The sequence below is a fragment of the Trichogramma pretiosum genome, unplaced genomic scaffold, assembly GCF_000599845.2.
Source record: "Trichogramma pretiosum strain Unisexual culture from Peru unplaced genomic scaffold, Tpre_2.0 scaffold12, whole genome shotgun sequence".
NCBI classification, from domain to species: Eukaryota; Metazoa; Arthropoda; class Insecta; order Hymenoptera; family Trichogrammatidae; genus Trichogramma; species Trichogramma pretiosum.
Window position 1 is genome coordinate 1,964,804 of NW_019641690.1, and position 21,553 is coordinate 1,986,356.

At 37.9% G+C, this 21,553-nt stretch overlaps 2 protein-coding genes and 1 long non-coding RNA gene across 3 annotated transcripts; 1 reads left to right on the forward strand and 2 right to left on the reverse strand.

The window, feature by feature from the left end:
* The first annotated feature begins 2,411 nt into the window (after nucleotides 1–2,411).
* On the forward strand, nucleotides 2,412–4,343 carry LOC111694286 (putative ankyrin repeat protein RF_0381). The gene has a single exon (XM_023461838.1). It carries the CDS (start codon nucleotides 2,412–2,414, stop codon nucleotides 4,341–4,343), a length of 1,932 nt encoding a protein of 643 aa, XP_023317606.1.
* A 3,260-nt stretch (nucleotides 4,344–7,603) lies between these two features.
* LOC111694283 lies at nucleotides 7,604–10,304 on the reverse strand. Its single transcript, XR_002763589.1, has 2 exons — nucleotides 9,933–10,304; nucleotides 7,604–8,124 (listed from the first exon to the last, which is right to left on the reverse strand). It is a non-coding gene; the product is annotated as an uncharacterized LOC111694283 (long non-coding RNA).
* Nucleotides 10,305–10,575: 271 nt separating this feature from the next.
* On the reverse strand, nucleotides 10,576–21,318 carry LOC106655371 (fatty acyl-CoA reductase wat-like). Its single transcript, XM_014375734.2, has 8 exons — nucleotides 20,846–21,318; nucleotides 16,011–16,179; nucleotides 15,726–15,865; nucleotides 14,906–15,034; nucleotides 14,295–14,420; nucleotides 13,399–13,544; nucleotides 13,214–13,323; nucleotides 10,576–12,842 (listed from the first exon to the last, which is right to left on the reverse strand). Exons 1-8 carry the CDS (start codon nucleotides 20,876–20,878, stop codon nucleotides 12,052–12,054), a joined length of 1,644 nt encoding a protein of 547 aa, XP_014231220.1. The 5' UTR covers nucleotides 20,879–21,318; the 3' UTR covers nucleotides 10,576–12,051.
* Nucleotides 21,319–21,553: the final 235 nt, after the last annotated feature.

The window sequence follows — 21,553 nt, forward strand, 5'->3', positions numbered from 1 at the left end:
AAAACCCCCATACAAACTTATACGGTTGAAAACGTCTTTAAAAGACGAAAAAATTGGTTACTCGCTCGTCTCAATAGCAGCAAAATTACGCAACGTACAGGTTTACAAAAATAGAAATAGCACAAAAAAAATTAATGTAACGTCGTTTTTCAACCTTCCTATGACTATATCTTTGTTTCTAAGGCACCTAGAGGGCTAAAATTTTACAGAGAAACTCGTGTTTACATGTAAAACAAGCCTTGAAACTTTCAGCCCGATCGGTCTATTCGACGCCGAGAGATTTTGCTGTGATTTATTTCTGAAGCATGATTATATTGTTTTTACGAAATTCAAACTTCGAGCTGCATGCACTAACTGAAGATATCATTTGTATGCGCCTACCTCGCGGCTTTTCTCTTTTTTTTGAGTTATACTAAAGTTCTATTGCTATTAGAAATCGTTCGGCGACTAAAGGGTTTTTTCGCTCTGCCCTTATATATAGTCTTATAAGTATCGTTTACTCTATGTTGTATTAGTTATATAATCGTATTTAAATTCTTTAACAAAATTTTTTTCAAGTTCGATGTAAAAATCGATCCCATTCTCAAAAGTCTAAGAGAATCTACGGGAGAATCGTGTCGACAATAAATAAATACACAAAATACTGGGAAATGGCGAGTAACTAACAAGAGAATCAGATACTGTGTTTATTTTGTGCATCTATATATAGCAAATGCGATTCCTCGGTATGATGCTTTATAACATTTAAAAGAAACATTTCGTAAATCTACTGCTTGATTTTAATGCCACTCAAGTTCACCATAAAAATGACAAATCAAATAATTGTCCATCTTTTTATTATTAAAATATAGCTAATCAATAAACATCTTAAGTATCTCATAGGCACGAGTAACGAAATGCTTCAATATTAAGGTTTACATTAAAAAAATTATGAAAAAAGAAAAATCTTTGCGACTTTTGTGTTCTGATATTTGGTACCTACTCAAACGACTTCTGAACTCAAATTTCTTTTTGCACTTGTTGCATGCGTAATCTTTCTGATTATTGTAAATTGTGTCTCGGTGTGTTATCAAACTTGATTTTTGTTTAAATGCCTTCGGACAGATATCACAAACGTTTTTTTTTGTCGTGTGATTATCATACCAAAATTTTCCGACACTATCCATGGTCGCTGCCACGCAATGGTGTGGTTGACTTTCTGAATAATCTTCAACCGAACTAAACAGAAACCCTTCATCTGCTACCGGCAAAAGCCGAAATTGTCTTGGCAAATACCTGTGCGATTTATGTTCAATATTGTAAAAACTTACATAAAATATTACAATCCATATACATAAAATATATTCGCTGCTGCGTATGAGTGAAGACTCACCTAAACGAAATACTGTGAAAAAAAAACACATCTCATCGGATGTCGTGAAGAAAAACACACCTTATTGAAACGCTGTGAAAAAACGCGCTCAGAAGAAAAACACACCTCTTAGAAAAATCAAGATATTTTTGACAGGATCGTTACATCGTGATTCGATGAGATGTGTTTTTCTTCACAGCGTTTCAATGTGGTGTGTTTTTCATCACGGCATCCGACAAAGTGTATTGTTGTTCATGACATTTTATAAAAATGTTTTTTTAATAGATTTTTTCACCGTGTTTTTACTCATAAGTAGTGGCAAATATATACAATCATTTTTACTTTATCACTTGTAGATTTACAGCTAAAGGTACTCGCAATCTAACGGTGGAGACTTCAAGTAGCATGAGCGTAATTAAAGTACTTAAAAACTAGTCTAAATTAGTCGAAAAATTTAAATTTTCATTTTAAAGTTCTTTCAATGCATTTGATAATTTTAATATAATTGTAACAGAAAAATCAACAAAAGCAAGCCAATTATGATCCTGTACTTTAAAAAGTTTCAAATCGTCCTTTTTTTGTAATTGGAACATTATCAATGCTAATCATTTCACCAGTTTCTTTTTAAGTCGACGAAATTTTCGTTCATTCACAAGTATACATCTGCATACAGCCGAGCGCAAAACAATTGTAATTTGTATCATTTGTTCCATAGAACCAATCATCGCTCGATTGAGTTTAAAAAATATGAGCTCACAGCCATGTATCCGGCTTAATTTCCAATCTCGTCACATAGCTCCGATAAGACGATTTCAATTTTTCACACCTTTCGGAGCGTACGTTAACGTCGACGATCGAATGTATGTGTGTCTCTCGAATAATATGTTTTCGATCTAGGATAAATGGAGAGGGGGATTGATTTGTTTATAACTGAGCTTAGTACGAAGAGTCATGTAGAATGAATATTCAGTCTAGTCATACGATCGGTCGTTGAGTTTTCGTGTCTTTGTGTCGTCTGTATACACGTTTAGTATTTCTTTTAAATTTTCACTTGAGCGATATGGAATCATCGATCGAAGAAGTAGTAGATTTATTCAATAAGTTGCAATGGAAATCTCCGAGTAAAGTGGCAGAATTTATTGATCGTTTTTACCTTTTGGCAAAGTCCAATTTAAAATCTGTTCCAAACTTGAAAAGTACATTCCAAAAAAAATCGATCGATAAAATTCTTTTTCATTTGGTCAAACAGATCATCACGAGTAATACAAATTATGATATTACTGTAATTATAAACTTTTTTGTGGACTGTGTTTATGAAGATGAGCCTGAATTTAACGAAAATGGTGATGCTATATTATTGAAGACAACACCAATTCATCTCGCAGCTGAGCATAACAAACGCGAAGTAGCCCGAGAGCTATTTAGAATTTATCGAAGATTCGACAATTACATCAACAAGTCCGGTCTCACACATTTTATTATCGCATGCAAATTTGGCTTGGAGGATGAAGTGTTCAAATTCATTGCACTTGGGCAAGATGTCAACTCCATTTATCCAGAAACAGGTGATTCACTATTAGCTCTGAGTTTAAAAACAAAACATATGAACGTTTTTGAGATACTATTGATTAACGGCGCGGATCCGCATAGGACCGATAATGCCGGTTTCAATATATTGCACTATGTTTGTGAAAATGAAAAGTATGATATCTTGTTAACATTTTTCGACATTATGGAAAGGCAAAAAAGAGAAATACATATAAATGCAAGAACTAAAGATGGGAGAACAGCTTTGATGCTTTCTGTTATTCGACAAGACAAAGAAATGGTAAATTTTTTACTGAAAAAAAAAAGTTTAATTCACATTAAAAACAATGAAGGAGAAACCATTTTACACATTATAAGCAAAACATCAGAAGACAATGATGAAATTCTAAAGTGTATTATGAATGTTATGGAGATGCCTGTAAATTTTATAAATGAGCCAGACAGGCACAGCAATACTGCATTGCATTTGGCATGCATGCTCGATTGTTTAATAATAACGAAACTGTTGCTGTCTCTCGGAGCTGATCCGAGCTTACGAAATAATGAAGAGCATACAATTGTACATATTATCTCGCTGCATTCCCCCGACGATACAGAATTGTTACAATTAGTACTAAGTGAAAACCAGTACAAAAAATCATTAAAAATCGATACACGAGACAAAGTAGGAAATCGACCGATTCATTTGGCTTTGAAAACCGAACAAAGAGGAATAGCAATGATTCTTGTCGCTAAAGGAGCTGATGTAAATTCTGTCAACAAGGATGGCTCAAGTCCGTTACACATGATTTGTCAAGCAAAAAATTACAATGACGAGGAAGACGAAGAAACTCTTGTCGATTTCTTCTTTCAACTTTGCTCTCGTTACCAAAAACAAATTGATGTGAATGCAATCGACGAAAGCGGGCGAACGAGTCTACATTGGGCTATAGAGAATCTAATGCCAAGGACAGTAGAAACGCTTCGGCGCCATGACGCTAAATTAAAGGTATTCCAATTTTCCACTGCACTAACACACAGATTTCAAACAGATGAACATGAAACTTTGAAGCTGCAAGCAATTCAAGTCGTGTGTGGAAGTATTGGCGTTCTAGAAAGTTTAAAAAAATTCAATTACAAAGTTAGTTTAAGAGACTACTACACAGTCATGAAATTATTTCAAAAGTTGCACGTTTTCAATATGCGCCAAATGAATCTTTACCAAGCGATAAAGAAAAAAGAAGAAATTAGAAACATTGCCAAAAAATACATGATACGACCCAGCGTATCCCTATATAGCATTATGCAGCAATCGGATCCGGAAAACATAGAGTTAGACTACAAAGATTATTTATATCTTGCCAATAATTTAAAATTCCCAGATGATTTTCGACAAGCCGCCGTGGTCAGCATGGTTAAAAAATGGGTACAATTGTATCCAATTTTAGTAAGAACCTGTAAATAATAGTATAAACTATGTAGCTAATTTAATGATGTAGCTTTAGTCTTAAGCTTGACGCTAATTAGAAATTTATAATCTATATTTTGACAATGATTGAAAACACATATCATTTTTTGTGATTTCTAAATTTTCTTCGATTTAAAATATAGCATTGACGAATGTAAATATATAATGCAAATTTGCATTATTTTTGCGATATTAATTTTTAAAATCGAATTTATTACAGTAATATTTGACGTATAGTCATATAAGAATCATAAAGTTTACTCTATGTTGCTTTTTTGTTTGATAATATTTACATACTATGACAAAATTTTCTTGAAGTGCTATGTAAAAATCTATCCCATTCTTATAAGTCTAAAAGAACCATTTCGCCATTGAATAAATGTGTATAAAAAGGTGAATCAGTGACTATGTTTTTTTTTCGTGTGCCTACATTTTACCAATGCGATTCCTCGGTTTAATTATTATTCCCTTGAACCATATGTTTATCAATTAAGTAATAATTTGAATAGAAAAAAAAATTCACGAGTAAAAATGAAATTGACATTTTAACATTTTTATTAAAGCTATAATTTAAAATATATTGCATTCTTACGAGATCTATAACGTTTTTTCAATATATAATAGAGTATTGACAAATGTAGTATAATGCGAATTTAAATTATTTTTGCGATATCAATTTTTGAAATCTAATTGAGTACATTTGATATATAGTCATATAAGTATCGTAAAGTTTACTCTATGTTGCATTATTAATATAATCGTATTTACATTCTTTAACAAAATTTTTTTCAAGTTTGATGTAAAAATCGATCCCATTCTTAGAAGTCTAAGAGAATCTACGGGAGAATCGTGTCGACAATAAATAAATACACAAAATACACGGGGAAATGGGGCCTAACTATCGTGAGAATCAGAGTTTGTGTTTATTTAGTGCATCTATACATTGCAAATGCGATTCCTCGGTACGATGCTTCATAAAATTTAAAAGAAACATTTCGTAAATCTACTGCTCGTAGTTTAATACCACCGAAGTTCGCCATAAAAATGGCAAAGCAAATAATTCTTTTTTTTTCATGATTAAAATAGCTAATCAATTAATATCTTAGACATTTCTAAGGCACCAGTATCGAAATGCTTCAATAGCAGCTGCTTACATTAAAAAAAAAGTATGGAAAAAGCGTGAAATAAAAAACAAGTTCTTACTTCTAACGTTAAAAGATTTTAGTGAATTCTTAAATTAATAAAAAAAAATGTTTAAGCTATTTTATATTAATTCTTGCATATAAAATATCTTATGAATTAAATGGACCTCGCATTTATATTTTATACTTTAAAACTAGATCTGCGGCTTTTTCTGGCCACAGGCGTATGTATGAACTTGACTGTGTCCAGCTGATTCCAGGCTTACGGAAATCGACGCCGAGAAAAAAATATAAATTCTACATTCAAAATCTTTAAAACTAGCCTGGAACCAGTCGACCGAATGTTGATAAAATTCCACTTGAAAAAAATGGATAATTGTTGCATGTATCAAGTTTTTTTTTATAATGAAGTTATCTAAAAAAAAAAGTTAAAACAGCCATGTAACCTGGGTACGATAGTTAGTAATTGTATATGGCTCGGCACAGTTTTGCACTCGTTCTTATCTCAATGGATTAGCATACAACAATTTTCATCGATGGTTTTAACGATGCAAAGATCGTCGTCGAGTGCCTGCATTTCTGTTTCGACGGCTCAAATTTACCAAAGCTTATGCGAGACTCTTTGCCCCCCTGTTTCGATAGCTGCCACGCACACTTCCGAACCAAAGAAATTAAAATTAACAATTAAAAAGTTAAAAGAACCATATTACTGCCTATCGGGTGTTATTATCTGGGCACTAAGTTCAGACGTTTCTTTCAGCTCGACGCAGTGCTTCTCCCGCTCTATATTTCCTTTCTCAATGGATCAACGTATAACAATTTTGATCGATAAAAAATAAATTCAAAGTCCGTCATGTTCGTTGGAGAGAGAGGGATGTTGTTTAAAATAGTATATTACTGCCCTAGGCCGCAAAAACAGAAATGTCCCAGAGTACGTGTAATAAGTGGCCGAGACGAAGCCGAGGCCGATTATAAATACGTGCTCTGGGGCTTACTTTTTTCGCGGCATAGGCCTGTACATTATTTTTCATACACAGTGGCCCGAAAATCGCTCTTCCTGCTTTGCGTACCGGCAGGGAAGTAGTCACTTTCGGGCCGCTGGTATAAAAATATTTATCTAATTCACGCAACTAAATATTTCATTGAATTGCAGAATTAAGTAATTGTTTCAATGGAATCTATTGTGGCATTTACGATAATTTCTTCAAACAAATACTTACTTGCTCGAATATAACATTTTTTTTATGCAAAAATATACTTCATTCATTCAAATAAATATGGGTCCAAAATAATACTTTTTTACAAAACCATGCGCACTTATGCCATCGATCTGGACGCGCTTTTGGTATGTTATAATAAATAGTCAAAAAGTCCTAACACCAACAAGTTTTCGACTTCGTCCCCTATAAACTTTCATTTTCTATTTATATTTGGCCGATTCTCTGTGAAATCGAATGGCCAAAAAAATTTTTTTTCTGCAAATATGAAAAACTTGCTGTTCCCGATGTCAGAAATGTCCCCAAATTTTATTAGAATTTTTGGGACCATNGTCCTCAGAAAAAATATAGATCGAAAATGGACGTTTATACCGGAAGTGGGGGGTAGGAGGGGGGAGGGGGTCTAAAAATTTTTTTTTGGGACCTTTTTACCATGTACTATAACATACCAAAAGCGCGTCAAGATCGGTGACATACGTGCGCACGGTTTTGTAAAAAAGTATTATTTTGACCCATATTAATAATGTATATTTCTTATACATCTTGAGCTTAAGATTCAAAAAAATCATTTTACGAAAAGTCTAAAGATTCTTTCAAAAAATTTTTTAGAAGTGCTTGGAACAGTATGTTAGTAATACTCTAGATTATCAAAAGTATAATATTTTATAACTTTTTAAAATGGATTCTTTTTTGTTTAATCTACATATGAGAGTATTGTATTATTATAATATTGAAAAAAGAATCTCAGAATAGAAAAATCGTAATCCCAAAACAACAAGATATTAGTTTGTAGTATGATATGTTCTTGTTGCTACTTTTTTTTTAGAAAAATCAAAGTCCGTCCATTGTATAACAAATCCGTCCTTGTGTAACAAAGTAAGACACGTTTTTATCAATATGTGCATTTGTATTTATGACTTTATTTTTTAACTATTTTTATTCGAAAAAAACTAATGCTAAACACAAAAATGCAAGTGTAAAGCTTTTAACAAAGAAATAAAATTCTGTATTGAATATTTGAAATGTTACAAAAACTATTCATTGTTACAGTGATGTAGCACTATCATTCGCACTCAATATGATATATTTTATTTACAGTTAAAAACGTCAAACAAACATCAGTGACATGATGTTTGAACAAAAAAAGTACAAATAAAAATTATATTCTCTCGCTTTCTTGGTGATTAATTAAAATGCTACAACGGCACACCTTCGTTGTAACTTTTCGTTCGACGTATTTCGTCGTGAAGTCTGTCAGAGCTTGGCGTCATTTTTGTCGTTGTCGTCGTTGTCATCGTCTTCGCCGTCGTCGTCGTCGTCGTATGGTTCCGGATACATAGTCGAGGTAAATGCAGGTGGCGGTGTCGTGGGATTTGGCGGCGAATCTATCCCCATAAGACTCGTTATCCCAAGGAAGATCTGTGCGATCACGGCCAGAACAGAGAGTAAGATTATCATGAGAATCTGATAAATCAGATCGCAAATGCCAGTGATTATGTAAACCATAATTGCGAGACACATTTTTGGAGGATTGTAAATCGATTTATTGTCGAGTAAATGGGTTAGGTTTTGATTAAGGTCGCGCGAGCTCGACTCGATTTTCTCTACTGATGATGTCTTTCCAATGGTTTACGATTGATAATTATTCTGGCGAACTGTTACTTATTTTTCAAACATTGGCTATACATGGACTTTAGACTGAAATTTAACGCGGCGAGGAAATCATAATATTTTGAAATGAGCCCTCATTCATAACTTGACTTAATTTGTAAAATTATTATTTCTGCTTTGAGCAATATTCAAATCGATTGAGAAACTATTTTTGAATAGAACAAAGACTTCCTTCTACAATTAAAATGTTCCTCATTATATATTTCTTTATTTAATTAATTTTATTTTAACGGTCTCGAAATCCTTTTCCCTTACGGGAATAATCGAGAAACAAGCGAAATTCAGTACATGAAAAGTCTCCACGAAATTTTAGTTTTCTGTATTATTATAATGTTGAAAAAAGAATTTTAAACTAGAGTATATTTTACAACATGTTCTTGCATAGTTACTTTTATCAGCCAAATTAAAGTCCGAAGTTCATAGAATCGCCAGTGCTTACAAAAAAAAATACTCAATTTAACTCAACTCACCATCGAAGTATGGTCATCAAAAAGAATCCACAATTAATGTCATCGAAAGCTATAATTACTGTAATGTTGCTCGCGAAGATTATTTTAACGGAATAAATTCAGTTCAAAAAAGTAAACTTTGATCTATGCCTTATCCACATAAGTACTAACAGCATTTACAGAAAAAAGTATTGATTCGTATTCTTTGTTGAACAAAATTCGGGAGTAATTTTTTTTTCGTATAAAAAATTTTCACTTGTGTCGAATATATGAGTCATTTCACGTCAAGTCTCCTAGCGCGGCGCCCGCGCGGCATTATTAATCGAAATTGTTCAATTTGTAACTCGCCAGAAAAGCACCTAAATGCACCCAGAAAAAATATGTGCCATATGATTTTGATAGGAAATTTTCTCAGCTTTCCGATGATGAGGTCAGATTTTCCAAAATTTTCCATTTTCCCCGGAAAAACTTGAGATAAACTTTAAAACTCAAATTTCTCAAAAACGGCATTTTTAAGATTTTTTTAAATAGTGCCAATCGAAAGCTGAGGAAATTTCCTATCGATATGCAAGTTTTCAAAGAGTACTTTTGATAATTACTCAATGAAATACAGCGACGAACGTATAAAAACGTGACATTTCGGCCCGTGCGGCAGCTGTTCCCGCGCGCAGTACCCCGCGCGGCGCAAAATCTCACGTTTTTACACGTTCGTCGCTGTATTTCATTGAGTAATTATCAAAAGTACTCTCTGAAAACTTGCATATCGATAGGAAATTTCCTCAGCTTTCGATTGGAACTATTTAAAAAAATCTTAAAAATGCCGTTTTTGAGATATTTGAGTTTGAAAGTTTGTGTTAAGTTTTTCCGGGGAAAATGGAAAATTTTTGAAAATCTGACCTCATCATCGGAAAGCTGAGGAGATTTCCTATCAAAATCATATGGCACATATTTTTTCTGGGTGCATTTAGGTGCTTTTCTGGCGAGTTACAAATTGAGCAATTTCGATTAATAATGCCGCGCGGGCTCCGCGCTAGGAGACTTGACGTGAAATGACTCATATATAAGTAAAGCAATGACGTGATATTATTAAAATGTATAGCGACAAACCTTTTTACAAGAGGGTATATTTTCGTTCGACGCATTTCGTCGTGAAGTCTATCGAAGCTCGTCTTCTGTCAAAGCTCCTTCAATAGATCCTGACTTACGGTAGCGTTATCAATAGGTAACGAGGAATTTTGCGGCGCATCTGGTTCCATCATATTATTTTTAATAAATAAGCCAATTTGAAAAATCAGATTGGCAATGCCAGAAATTATGTAAAACCAAAACCACTTGCCGGTCCAAATATCTTCCGCAAGTATCATTGTAACAGTGGATTGAAAATTAATTGACAATATTGTTGAGTAAATGGGTTAGGATTTGATTGAAGTCGCGCTAACTCGACTCGATTTTATATACTGATGTCTCTCGAATGATTTATAATCGCTGATCATTCGGGAGAACTGTTGCTTACTTTTCAAACACGAGCTATAAATGGGGACTTCAATGCTCCGAGACAATCATAATATTTTGATTTCTTAACTTGGGCTAATTCATGAATGATTATTATTTCTTTGAACATTATGCTTATCAATTAACAAAATAATTTGAATAGAAAAAATAATTTACGAGTAAAAAAAAAATTAACATTTTTACATTTTTATTAAAACTATAATTTAAAATATATTGCATACTTACAAGATCTATAAAGTTTTTTCAATATATAATAGAGTATTGACAAATGTAGTATAATGCGAATTTACATTATTTTTGCGATATCAATTTTTGAAATCTAATTGAGTACATTTGATATATAGTCATATAAGTATCGTAAAGTATACTCTATGTTGCATTATTAATATAATCGTATTTACATTCTTTAACAAAATTTTTTTCAAGTTCGATGTAAAAATCGATCCCATTCTTAGAAGTCTAAGAGAATCTACGGGAGAATCGTGTCGACAATAAATAAATACACAAAATACACGGGGAAATGGCGCGTAACTATCATGAGAATCAGAGTTTGTGTTTATTTAGTGCATCTATACATTGCAAATGCGATTCCTCGGTACGATGCTTCATAAAATTTAAAAGAAACATTTCGTAAATCTACTGCTCGTAGTTTAATACCACCGAAGTTCGCCATAAAAATGGCAAAGCAAATAATTCCTTTTTTTTCATGATTAAAATAGCTAATCAATTAATATCTTAGACATTTCTTAGGCACCAGTAACGAAATGCTTCAATACCAGCGCTTACATTAAAAAAAAGTATGGAAAAAGCGTGAAATAAAAAACAGGTTCTTACTTCTAACGTTAAAAGATTTTAGTGAATTCTTAAATTAATAAAAAAAAATGTTTAAGCTATTTTATATTAATTCTTGCATATAAAATATCTTATGAATTAAATGGACCTCGCATTTATATTTTATACTTTAAAACTAGATCTGCGGCTTTTTCTGGCCACAGGCGTATGAACTTGCCTGTGTCCAGCTGATTCCAGGCTTACGGAAATCGACGCCGAGAAAAAAATATAAATTCTACATTCAAAATCTTTAAAACTAGCCTGGAACCAGTCGACCGAATGTTGATAAAATTCCACTTGAAAAAAATGGATAATTGTTGCATGTATCAAGTTTTTTTTTATAATGAAGTTATCTAAAAAAAAAAAAGTTAAAACAGCCATGTAACCTGGGCACGATAATTAGTAATTGTATATGGCTCGGCACAGTTTTGCACTCGTTCTTATCTAAATGGATTAGCATACAACAATTTTCATCGATGGTTTGAACGATGCAAAGATCGTCGTCGAGTGCTTGCATTCCTGTTTCAACGGCTCGAATTTACCCAAAGCTTATGCGACTCTTTGCCCCCTTGTTATGATAGCTGCCACACACACTTCCGAACCAAAAATTAAAATTAACAATTAAAAAGTTAAAAGAACCATATTACTGCCTATCGGGTGTTATTATCTGGGCACTATAAGTTCAGACGTTTCTTTCGGCTCGACGCAGCGCCTCTCTCGCTCTATATTTCCTTTCTCAATGGATCAACGTATAACAAATTTCATCGATAAAAAATAAATTCAAAGTCCGTCACGTTCGTCGGAGAGAGGGAGGTATTGTTAAAAAAAAACATTAATGCGATGAATGGGGGAAAAAAATTGAAAAAAAAAATCAACTATCGATTCATCTCGTGGCCAGCATGTAGGCTTTGAAAGCGGCGTATGCGCCCGCGGAGGTGAGCAGAAGCCTGAGCAGCATGTGGCCCAGATAGAACATCATGAGCTTCCTCTTGCAGGCGGGCAGCGTCTCCAGACCGTCCTTGAGCAGGTACACGCGTATGCCCTTGATGTAGGTGCTGAAGTACGTCCGCCAGTCGAAGTTCTTCATGTCGAAGCCGAAGAGCTCGCGGTCGGCCTCGTCGAGGCGCTTCCACATGGCGTGGACGTTGTCGTTGGCGAAGTTCCACTCGCGCGTGCTGAAGTACGAGACGACGTCGGACATCTTGTGGACCTTCTCGTACATGGCGCGCATCTTGGGCTCCTGGCCGGTGAGCAGGGCCAGGCCGTCGTACATGTAGGCGGGCACCCAGTGGAACAGCACCTTGCTGACGTTGTGCCAGAGCCGATTGGGATTCATGCTGAAGGACTGATACCAGATGGCCTTGCTCAGCGGATAGTCGTTGGCGAACTTGAGATTGGTCCTGCGGAAGTCTTGCCAGGTGATGGGCGCGTCGTTGGTCGAGATGAAGTTGTAGATCAGCATCTCGTCGTCTCTGCGGTCGTTCTGCATGGCGACGTCCCAGGCGGCGGCGAGCAGCGCGTTCACCGTGAAGTCGACGGGCACGATGTTGGCGTTGGCCGCAGGGTCGCAGTGCATGGTGCGCAGCAGGCCCGAGGCGACACCGGCGGCGATGCCCGTGGGCCCGTAATAATTGTCGATCCAGCCGGGCATGGGCTCCTTGGCCGTGGAGATGACTGTGGAAGGTACGACAAAAATTTTATTGGGTTGGGTTTTTTTTCAGTTTACTCTCGTTTATTCATCAAGCTGACACGCGCAACGATGACGAGGCTTAATATCTATCGATGATGAGCCATTTGCATAAACAATCGTGGACTCAGAGGCGCATCGTCAATTGTTTTCGAATACTATTACACGTCGCGAACTGTATATTATTGCAATACGTAAAACAATGCGTAAAACAAGCGCGAAAATCGCGAGTTGGCTGTATCGCTGGTGTTTCCGCGAGTTTATTGTACTTCCTCGGATGTGGACGATCGATTTACTCCCACAAATTCTCCGGATCGATAAAATAATTGTTACAATTAAAAGTTTTTTTTGTACATACCAATACCAGGTCTGAAGATGCCCATTGGCAGTCTCTGGTTCTTTCTTCGGAGCAGATCCTCCGACAGTGCCTTGGTGAAGGTGTAGGTGTTGGGCCATGGGGCGATCAATCTATAAATCAAAGAAAAAGGTTTAGTAAATGAACTCGTCGATTTTTCAATTCATCTTGTCAACGACGAAACTCACTGTGGACTGATGACGTCGAGCAATTCTTCGGGCATGTTCTGAGCGATGGCCAACACGGCGTCGGCGCCCAGCGGATTCTCGTAGAATCTCTCGTTGATGTCGTGGGAATGGCAGTTGGAGTAGGCCGTCGATACGTACATGAAAGACTGCAATAACGAAAAAAAACAGAACCGATTACATTAATTTCATTCTCGCCGGTCTCTCTCTCTCGAGAGAGAAAGAGATACTTTTAAATGCATTTCGCGTAGCGCGCGTAATAAGTGGGTATGTAGAAGACGAGCACAAGGACGAGCTGAAATTCGATTTTCACCTTGCGCGCGTATAGAGAATTTCGCCACCGCGAATAGATCCCGAATATAGCCGATCGGATGATGACACTCTCTCTCTCTTAGACTCAAGGCTACGCACGATACGGCGCTTCGTTTTGTTTTGGTTTTTTTCTTTCATTGTCCATCGGCACGAGCCAAAAAGGGTGCCTTGCCAATCGTCCCGAGATTTTCTCTTTTATCGCCGCAACACGGAGGCGACCTTGCCATTCCGTTTAGTAAGCCCGCACGCTTGGATACGCTTTATTTTTCTCTCTCTCTCTTTCTTTTCATTTTTGCGTAACGAAATTATAACCACGATTGAAATTAGACAGCAGCAGGTGGCAGTGGCCTCGCTCGAATGAAATTGGCAAATCGGCACGTATAATTTGCGTAATTTTCAACAATAGACCTTATCGATCGCGTGCGGCTGTGTATATTACTGCCGATCGTTCGAGTCGGCTCGTTAAACTCGTGGTAGGTATAAGACGACGACGAATCGTTCATACGCACCGATTAGATAAGTCACGAGGCGCGTTTAAACAAATCAGAAATCTATTTCTATATTATATAGTATACAAAATACATTACCTTTAAGTTGTTCATCTCTTTGCACAGCTCGAGCATGTCGGCGGTGCTCTGAGTGTTGATGGCCGCGGCGAGCTTCAGCTTCTCGTCGAATTTCACGGTGGCGGCAACGTGGAAGACGATCGATACCTGCGAACAACGACGCGGCGAAATTATAATAGATATTTCTCCGTACTATTTTAATTTAACTGCATGTGTCAACGCGTCGACGATGATGCAGCACGAAGAAGCGCCGTGTAATAGATACAAGATTATTTTCGTGTATTACGTCGCGCTCGATAGTCGCGCGTATGGCTTTTATTTATTTTGTTTTGTTTTTTTCATTATTTATTCTTTTGACTTTATTCCGAACACGTGCGTCATTTAGAGACACGTGAACCGAGCCGTGTTATTGAAAAAGAATAGTGGAAAGATAGGAGGACCACATTAAAACGAAATAAAAAAAGGAAGAAAAAAAATCGTTTGAATTCACCGATTGGCACGTGTGTTACTCAATACATGAAATTCACTGTTGCATCATCGGGGCTAGGTCACGAGGAGAAAAAATTTATATGTATCATGTACGCGCATATAAAGCGCCGAATTTTTTTTATTTTTATAAATAAAGCACTTACCTCGCGCTTCAGCAGCTCTCGATCGGAGGTAGAAAGTCCCAGGCCATCGTAGCAGCAATCGCCCGCGACGGCCGCGAGTTTGTGTTGAAATTTGGCTAATGGTATTTCCTTCTTGAGACGATCGAAGACCTGTATGTGTGTGAGAGATACATGTATTATAAACGTGACAATCGTGTTTATTGCAATTTTGGCGTCTTTCAATTCTTAGACGGCGGCGTCTTGTTATTTTTATTTTTTTTCAAGTTTTCGACCAGAAAAAAACCGTACTCACACGTGATTGGAAAAATATTATGTTGCGACCGCGCGCTCATAATATGCGCGCGTATATATAACGTGTCGTTGAAAATGACATCACTGTCTCGTTCAACAAATATAAGGTTGATAAATAATAGAACAAGATTATGCATAAGAAAAAAAACCGCGCGACTAGACGACGATGTAAATATGTTCAGTTTCCAAGACAATTTCAATAGAACAAAAAGGCCGAACAAGTTTCAGCGTGTGTGTCCGCACAGCAAAGTCAAGTTTCCACGATTTTTCTCGTCGATATATAGTGAGACTCGACCTTTAACGCGCGCAAAATTACAATCGCCATAAAGTAAAAAAAGGTAAACGATTGTTAGTACGCTGTGAGTCGAAAATTACGAAATCGATCCTTTTTCTTTTCGCGCACGCGCAGCTGTTTTTCCGAGAAATACGTGAAACATTATATATAATGTGTATCTCTCATAATCGCGCGTCGGAAAAAGGAAAAGCGGACCAGTACACGCGTACAGTCTCAGTGACATATGTATAATACAGAAAAAATGCGTGGACTTACGGCATCGTCGAAGTATTTGGCCATTCTATCCTTTACGCTGACATCCCTCTTGTCCCTCACGAGTATGTAGATGCGTTTTACATCTGGGCAGCTTCTCAGGAGCTTTTCTACGAGGACCTTGCCGAGAAAGCCGGTTCCACCTGTGCGTCACATACATTTTGATTAGTAAATTTTTTCATTTAAAATTAAGAGGAACGACGAGGGTGACGTCGGAAAAGATCGTCAGGCACCGCATAATATGCGCATCCTCCTCGTATCGCATTAACGTCATGGTCGCACACGTACCCGTCAGGAACACGGTTTGTCCCGCGTAAAACGTCTGCAGCGGCGTTTTGGCGTCGCTCATCTCGGCTGCGGTCTGGCCGCAGTTGGACCGATAGTTGTTGTTCTCGTTCTGGCACGTCCGAGACGGCGAGGTAGAGTACGCGCTGGTCGCCACGGCGGGCTCCTCTTCCTGCAACGCACACACAAAGAGCATATTAACAATTGAGATGCATAAATTTATGATGATAAAGTGCAAGCTCATGATACACAGCAGCGATGAGCTTACCATCTATAATTTTTCAATAAGGGCCGTTTTAAATTCAAAAAGATAATCGAATGTGACGCCTTCTACCGATCGGCAAGAAATGAATAAATTATACCGAAATCAAAAATCTATGCTACCTCAGAATGACTCGACGAAAAAGTCAAAAATTCACCAAAAAAAAGGCGATATTAAAGCCTCGGGATCAGTGCTAATTTTTTTCTCTCGGTCGAAGACGCACGTGCGCGCGCTAAATGACGTCATATTTTGTGGTTCACAGCAGCCTAAGACGCACATAATATGTTGATGGAAAAAGAAGATGAAGAAAAAAAAAAAAGTCGTACGCACTGCGAATAACATGTATTAAATGCGTGCACGCACGAGCATGTCCGCGTCCTTCGAAGCTCGCGCACATTTATAATATTATGTTAGGCGATTTATAATATGATGATTACATAGCGACGCAATTTGCTTTTTCTCCATAGGCTCGGTTATAACCGATTTTTACCGATTCTCGAGCTTCCTATTTACGACGCGCTCTCGATTGATTATTACATCAAAGCCTATTTCTCTATATACGAGTTTAATTGTGCGTACATATACGTACATACATAATGAATCTCTGCGAGCGCGGATGTTTCCTGCAGCTTTTCGTATATACGTAACCGATGACACTTTCTCTGTCTCTCGCGTCGTCGTCGTGCGTCTTCGCAGATACATCGTGACTCGCGAAATTTCACTCATCTCTCTCTCTCGCGCTCCGTAAAACCGCAAACGCAGAGAGTCGCGCAATTTTTGATACTATGTGCTACGATCGTACAGAGAGAATCAATCTTCTCGCGGTAGGGCACATTTTTTTTCCTTCTTCATTTTTTTATCATGCATATTACAGTGGCAAATAGCTTCGCGTCATAATAAAGACACGCGTAAAATAGAATTCACGTTCCTCTCTATAACGTCTCGCGTAAGCAATAATAGATTACTCCGAGTTGCTTATACTCTCGCGCGGATGTAACCATTACCAAGCGATCGTTGAAGCGAAAGGCGCAGATTTTTAATTCCTTTTTTCCTTATTTCGTCGCGCGTCTACATAATACGGTGAGCTCGCGCGCGTGTTTGAGTTCATCGAACTTGCGCGACGCGATACACACAGCTGCGAAGCAGCAGCAGCAGCAGCAGCAGAAGAGAAAAAATGAGAGGAAAAAAAAACGAAGATGAGACGCGATTGTATTATACCTATAAAAAAACTGTACACAACCATTGCGAGTACGTAATTACGTACACTCGCGAACGGGCGTGTATGTGTGTCCGCGTATAATCTTAGTGTCAAGGACGCCGATCTTAATAATGGCTTGTATAATTGACGGGCGCGATCAGTGAAAGATCGCCTCTTCTTTTAACAGTTATACACGCGAGACAGAGCGAGCTTTTACGGATTCCTCCGTTTTACAGTTACGAGTGTATCGAATAATTGTCCAATTGGAGTCCCCGAAGGGCGTGTATTAATACTATGAACCGGCGAAAGATGCTTCGATTTATTAAAAGCCGCGGTCCTATATATAGAACCTCTTTTTATAAATGTCATTTGCGCCAAAAAAGTATAACGCGCGCGTGTAGTATGTACACGTAATACACAACACGAAATTCTGGAAAATCGTCCACGAGATGTTACAACTTTTTTTTTTTTTTAATTATGTCTTGGCTAAATATAAACCAGGTTGGCGAGTTGATCGAGTACCTTTTGAAGCTCGAAACAAATTATGCGTATGGTGGAATACGATGTGCGCGTGGTGTACGTGACCATCGTGACACCGATACATCGAAAATCTCGGCGATAATCACGTGCACGCGGCGGCGGCGCGTTACGATGCAGTTGCACATTGCCGCGCGGCTGATCCCGCATCAAAAAATAATACGCGCATGCACACGACGCCGGAGTAGAGGGAGCGCGCGAAAGAAATGAAAGAAAGTTTCCTTGTATTAATACCGCTCCGAAGAGTGTCATTACGTCTCTCTCGCTCTGGTGTTGTGCAATTTTTTCTCTTTCCATCTCTCTCTCTCTCTCTCTCTCTCTCTGCCATAGATGATCGGCTCTCGCGCAGGCCGCAGACACGCGGCCGAGCTACATAGCCAAGGAAATGGAAAACATAAACATTTCCTATCATTTATTTACTTGTAATGTATGCCCCTCTCTCTCTCTCGCTCTGCTAAATGTATATTACGAAGCTCGAGTATTACATGGTTACCGAATGTGTTTCGGATCGGCTTTCGTCGTAATAACAGCTGATCTATGCTCGAGTATTATCACGAGATTAACCTAATGAACGCGATATACGATATTACATGCTTATTTTTTTCTTCTCCTTTTTTATAATTTGGGCTCTGCAAAATCGTACGACACTATCATGGGATATACCTAAGCGAATAGATTCCGAATCTATTTTAATGGGTCAACTAACTTTCGTCGCGATATCTCGCGCGCGGCGCTGTTATCAGCGATATGCATCGGTCGTCATCGACTCTAGTTTATGATTTTTCAGACGCGCGATTATCTTCCGTCTATCTTATCATCGAGCACGAGCTCGAGAGAAAACTTTTTCGCGCTCATCTTAGCTCGTACGTTTTTGTACTCGAATTCGCGACTGCGCATACTATTAGTGACTATTAGTGGCTTCGTGTATAGAAGCGATCTCGAAACTCGAGCTTTAATCGATACGAAAACAAATGACAATGCACGACTCGAGTCGTTCTTCTCTCGAGGAGGGATGGAGATTGTAAGTGAATAACGCGCACCGAGGCTATAGCGACGAAGCTGCAGTGAAATAATTTCAGAATTACGTCACGCTTCACATGTGTGCTTTCTATGGCCAAACCTATGATGCATGATCGACGTTCGCACCTGCGGTGTAGCCGCCTAAAACTGCAGCCAGCTTAGAGGATGAGTTCTTAGCATTGGCGCGTGTCAGACTCATTCTATTTTTTTTTTTTGTTATGCATATTTATTTCCAGAGACGACGATGACGCTTAGCTGCCACTGGTGTTACATTGTCTATGCATAAAGCGATTAAATCATTTCTCGTTTGTTGCTAAATCGATACAGACGCGACCAGACGAGACAGAGGCTTTGTCGATTCTAATTTGATTATACACACATAATACAGTTAGAAAATAGAAATTTCAGAGAAATGGATGGGACGACGCGGGTCTCGAGATATCGCGCGACGCTAACAAAGACTAGTAGCAAATCTATCACGCGTTGAAACGTCCAAATTTGTACATTTTTCAAACTTATAGTAGCTCCGCGTGTCGCTTTTTTTTCTCTTTATCAGTACTACTATATTTGCCCGTTAGATTCGACGCTTGTGTCGCGCACGGCTTATACTGTTAATTATGGAGGACCGTGTGTAATCATCGAAAAGTAGATAATCGTATAGTTCGCGTGATAAGAAAGATGTTTAACACACGTATGTATTGAGCTACAAGTATAAAAATTTCGTAACGCCCCGAATGGAGATCAGATAATTTTCTTAATTTCCTGGCTCGTTTTTTTTTCTCTTACATCTCTTCTATTATTAAACAAATTACGAATGGATACATAATTTTTCGCGTAAAATTCACAAATCTATCTTTCTCTTTCTCCTCTTTCTCTCTCTCCTTGCCTTTTTTTTATGTAACCTCCGCGCGCCGTGTAAATATACGCGTTCATACACATATATACGCTCGCCATTTGACGAATGTGTCCGCGAGCGTCGCAGAGATTTCTCTCTCTCTCTCTCTCTCTCTCTCCCCCTGCTGAATTGAATGTAATATACATGTTTATGGATTCTATGGGAATCAATTTCCGACAGCTAGTTCTATATGGCTAAAATGGGATCATTCTGCTTTTTTGGTCTCGCAGAAAATCGGGTGTAGACGTGATTTTTTTCCTCTTTCTCTCTTTCTTTCTTTCTCTTCCGCTGTTTAATCTGTATGTAATATTCGTACGCGTAATAATATACACAATCGCCCGAGAGATTCACGTATTTACTGGAGGAGGTGAAGCACAGGCATCCAGCCACCGCGCAGAAAAGAAAGCTGCCAGTACGTATATAACGGCTGTACACAAATTTTTGTTATGCCTGACGAGCGCGATGGTTATTTTGAATAATCAAATGACGAAATTTTATGAGATGGTATTGGGTATAAATCGATCAAACCTGTTTTCGTCCGGAATAGAATCTGCTACGAATATATTTTTAACGTTTTGAGTGTAAAAAAGGAAAATTCTCTCTTTCCGAATGTGCCGAAATTTTTTTTTCGAAAAAAAAAATTGCGTTACGCAGTCACCGATTTCACATGTTGCAAATCTCGGGGAGCAGGAATTTCGAGTTATGCCGAAAGTCCCGGAAAAAATATAATACAGGAATGAGCTAATTTTGACACCAGCGTAATCACATTCAAGAAAGCTTTTATGTATTTTCAATCGTCGCGTCTGCAAATTTCATCTTTCCACTTTGCATGAAAAAGCTCGACTTTTTTTTTATTGAAAGCTTTGTAATCTTGGAAAAAGCACACTGAGGTGAAAATCGGGAAATGTGACCTTTTTAGTACTTACATGATTGGCGGCGTTTTCATTTTCGAGATACATCTTGATAACACCCTTCAGCAGCTCAAGCACCGAACAAATTTATCTGGATTTTTCACACGTAAAAACTCAATTTCAAGAAAAAGCACTTTTCGTAAATCCAATTTTCTTCTTCGTCAATGAAAAAACAAAAAGGAATTAAAAACCGAAATGTTCTTGGGCGCACACTTTATTACTCTCTTCGCTCCCTATATCTATGTGTATCAACGTACACACTCTCGGTACTACACTACTACCGATGGTTGGAGAAAAACTAAACGTCGTCCTCGCCGTCTTTTACGCGAATCGTCGACGCGGCCCCGGCCCGTAAGTGACAAATGTTCGAGTAGAACTGAGGTGCGTGTTGTGCTCGCTCGCGCTGTTAAGGCCCACGCTCACAATGACTGAAGGTGCTGTTACTGCTGGTCTGCTGCTGCCTGGCTTAGCCGCAAATCGTGTGTACACACATTAATACGAATATGTATCCCCGTGTGTGCGCGTCGGCGAGGAGAGAAACGTGAATGTGTATACACGCGTTCGCGCACACATATACAGACGCACACTCACACACGTGTGTTGAGAAGTGTGCGAGCGACTCGTGTGCTATCCCCCTATATTATATTATTCTCTTAATATCTAGCCTATAGAGATAGACTAATGACGATACCGATCATCGCGACGCGCGCACGTAAGAGCTCC

What these genes read in the sequence shown, in the direction of transcription:
- LOC106655371 (XM_014375734.2), bottom strand. Translation starts at nt 20,878, where the DNA reads ATGTATCTCGAAAATGAAAACGCCGCCAATCAT. An exon ending in GAGAGCTGCTGAAGCGCGAG is followed by an intron (nt 14,421 to 14,905) that starts GTAAGTGCTTTA and finishes CGTTGTTCGCAG; the next exon opens with GTATCGATCGTCTTCCACGT. An exon ending in CATCTTCAGACCTGGTATTG is followed by an intron (nt 12,843 to 13,213) that starts GTATGTACAAAA and finishes TACCTTCCACAG; the next exon opens with TCATCTCCACGGCCAAGGAG.
- LOC111694286 (XM_023461838.1), top strand. Translation starts at nt 2,412, where the DNA reads ATGGAATCATCGATCGAAGAAGTAGTAGATTTATTCAATAAGTTGCAA.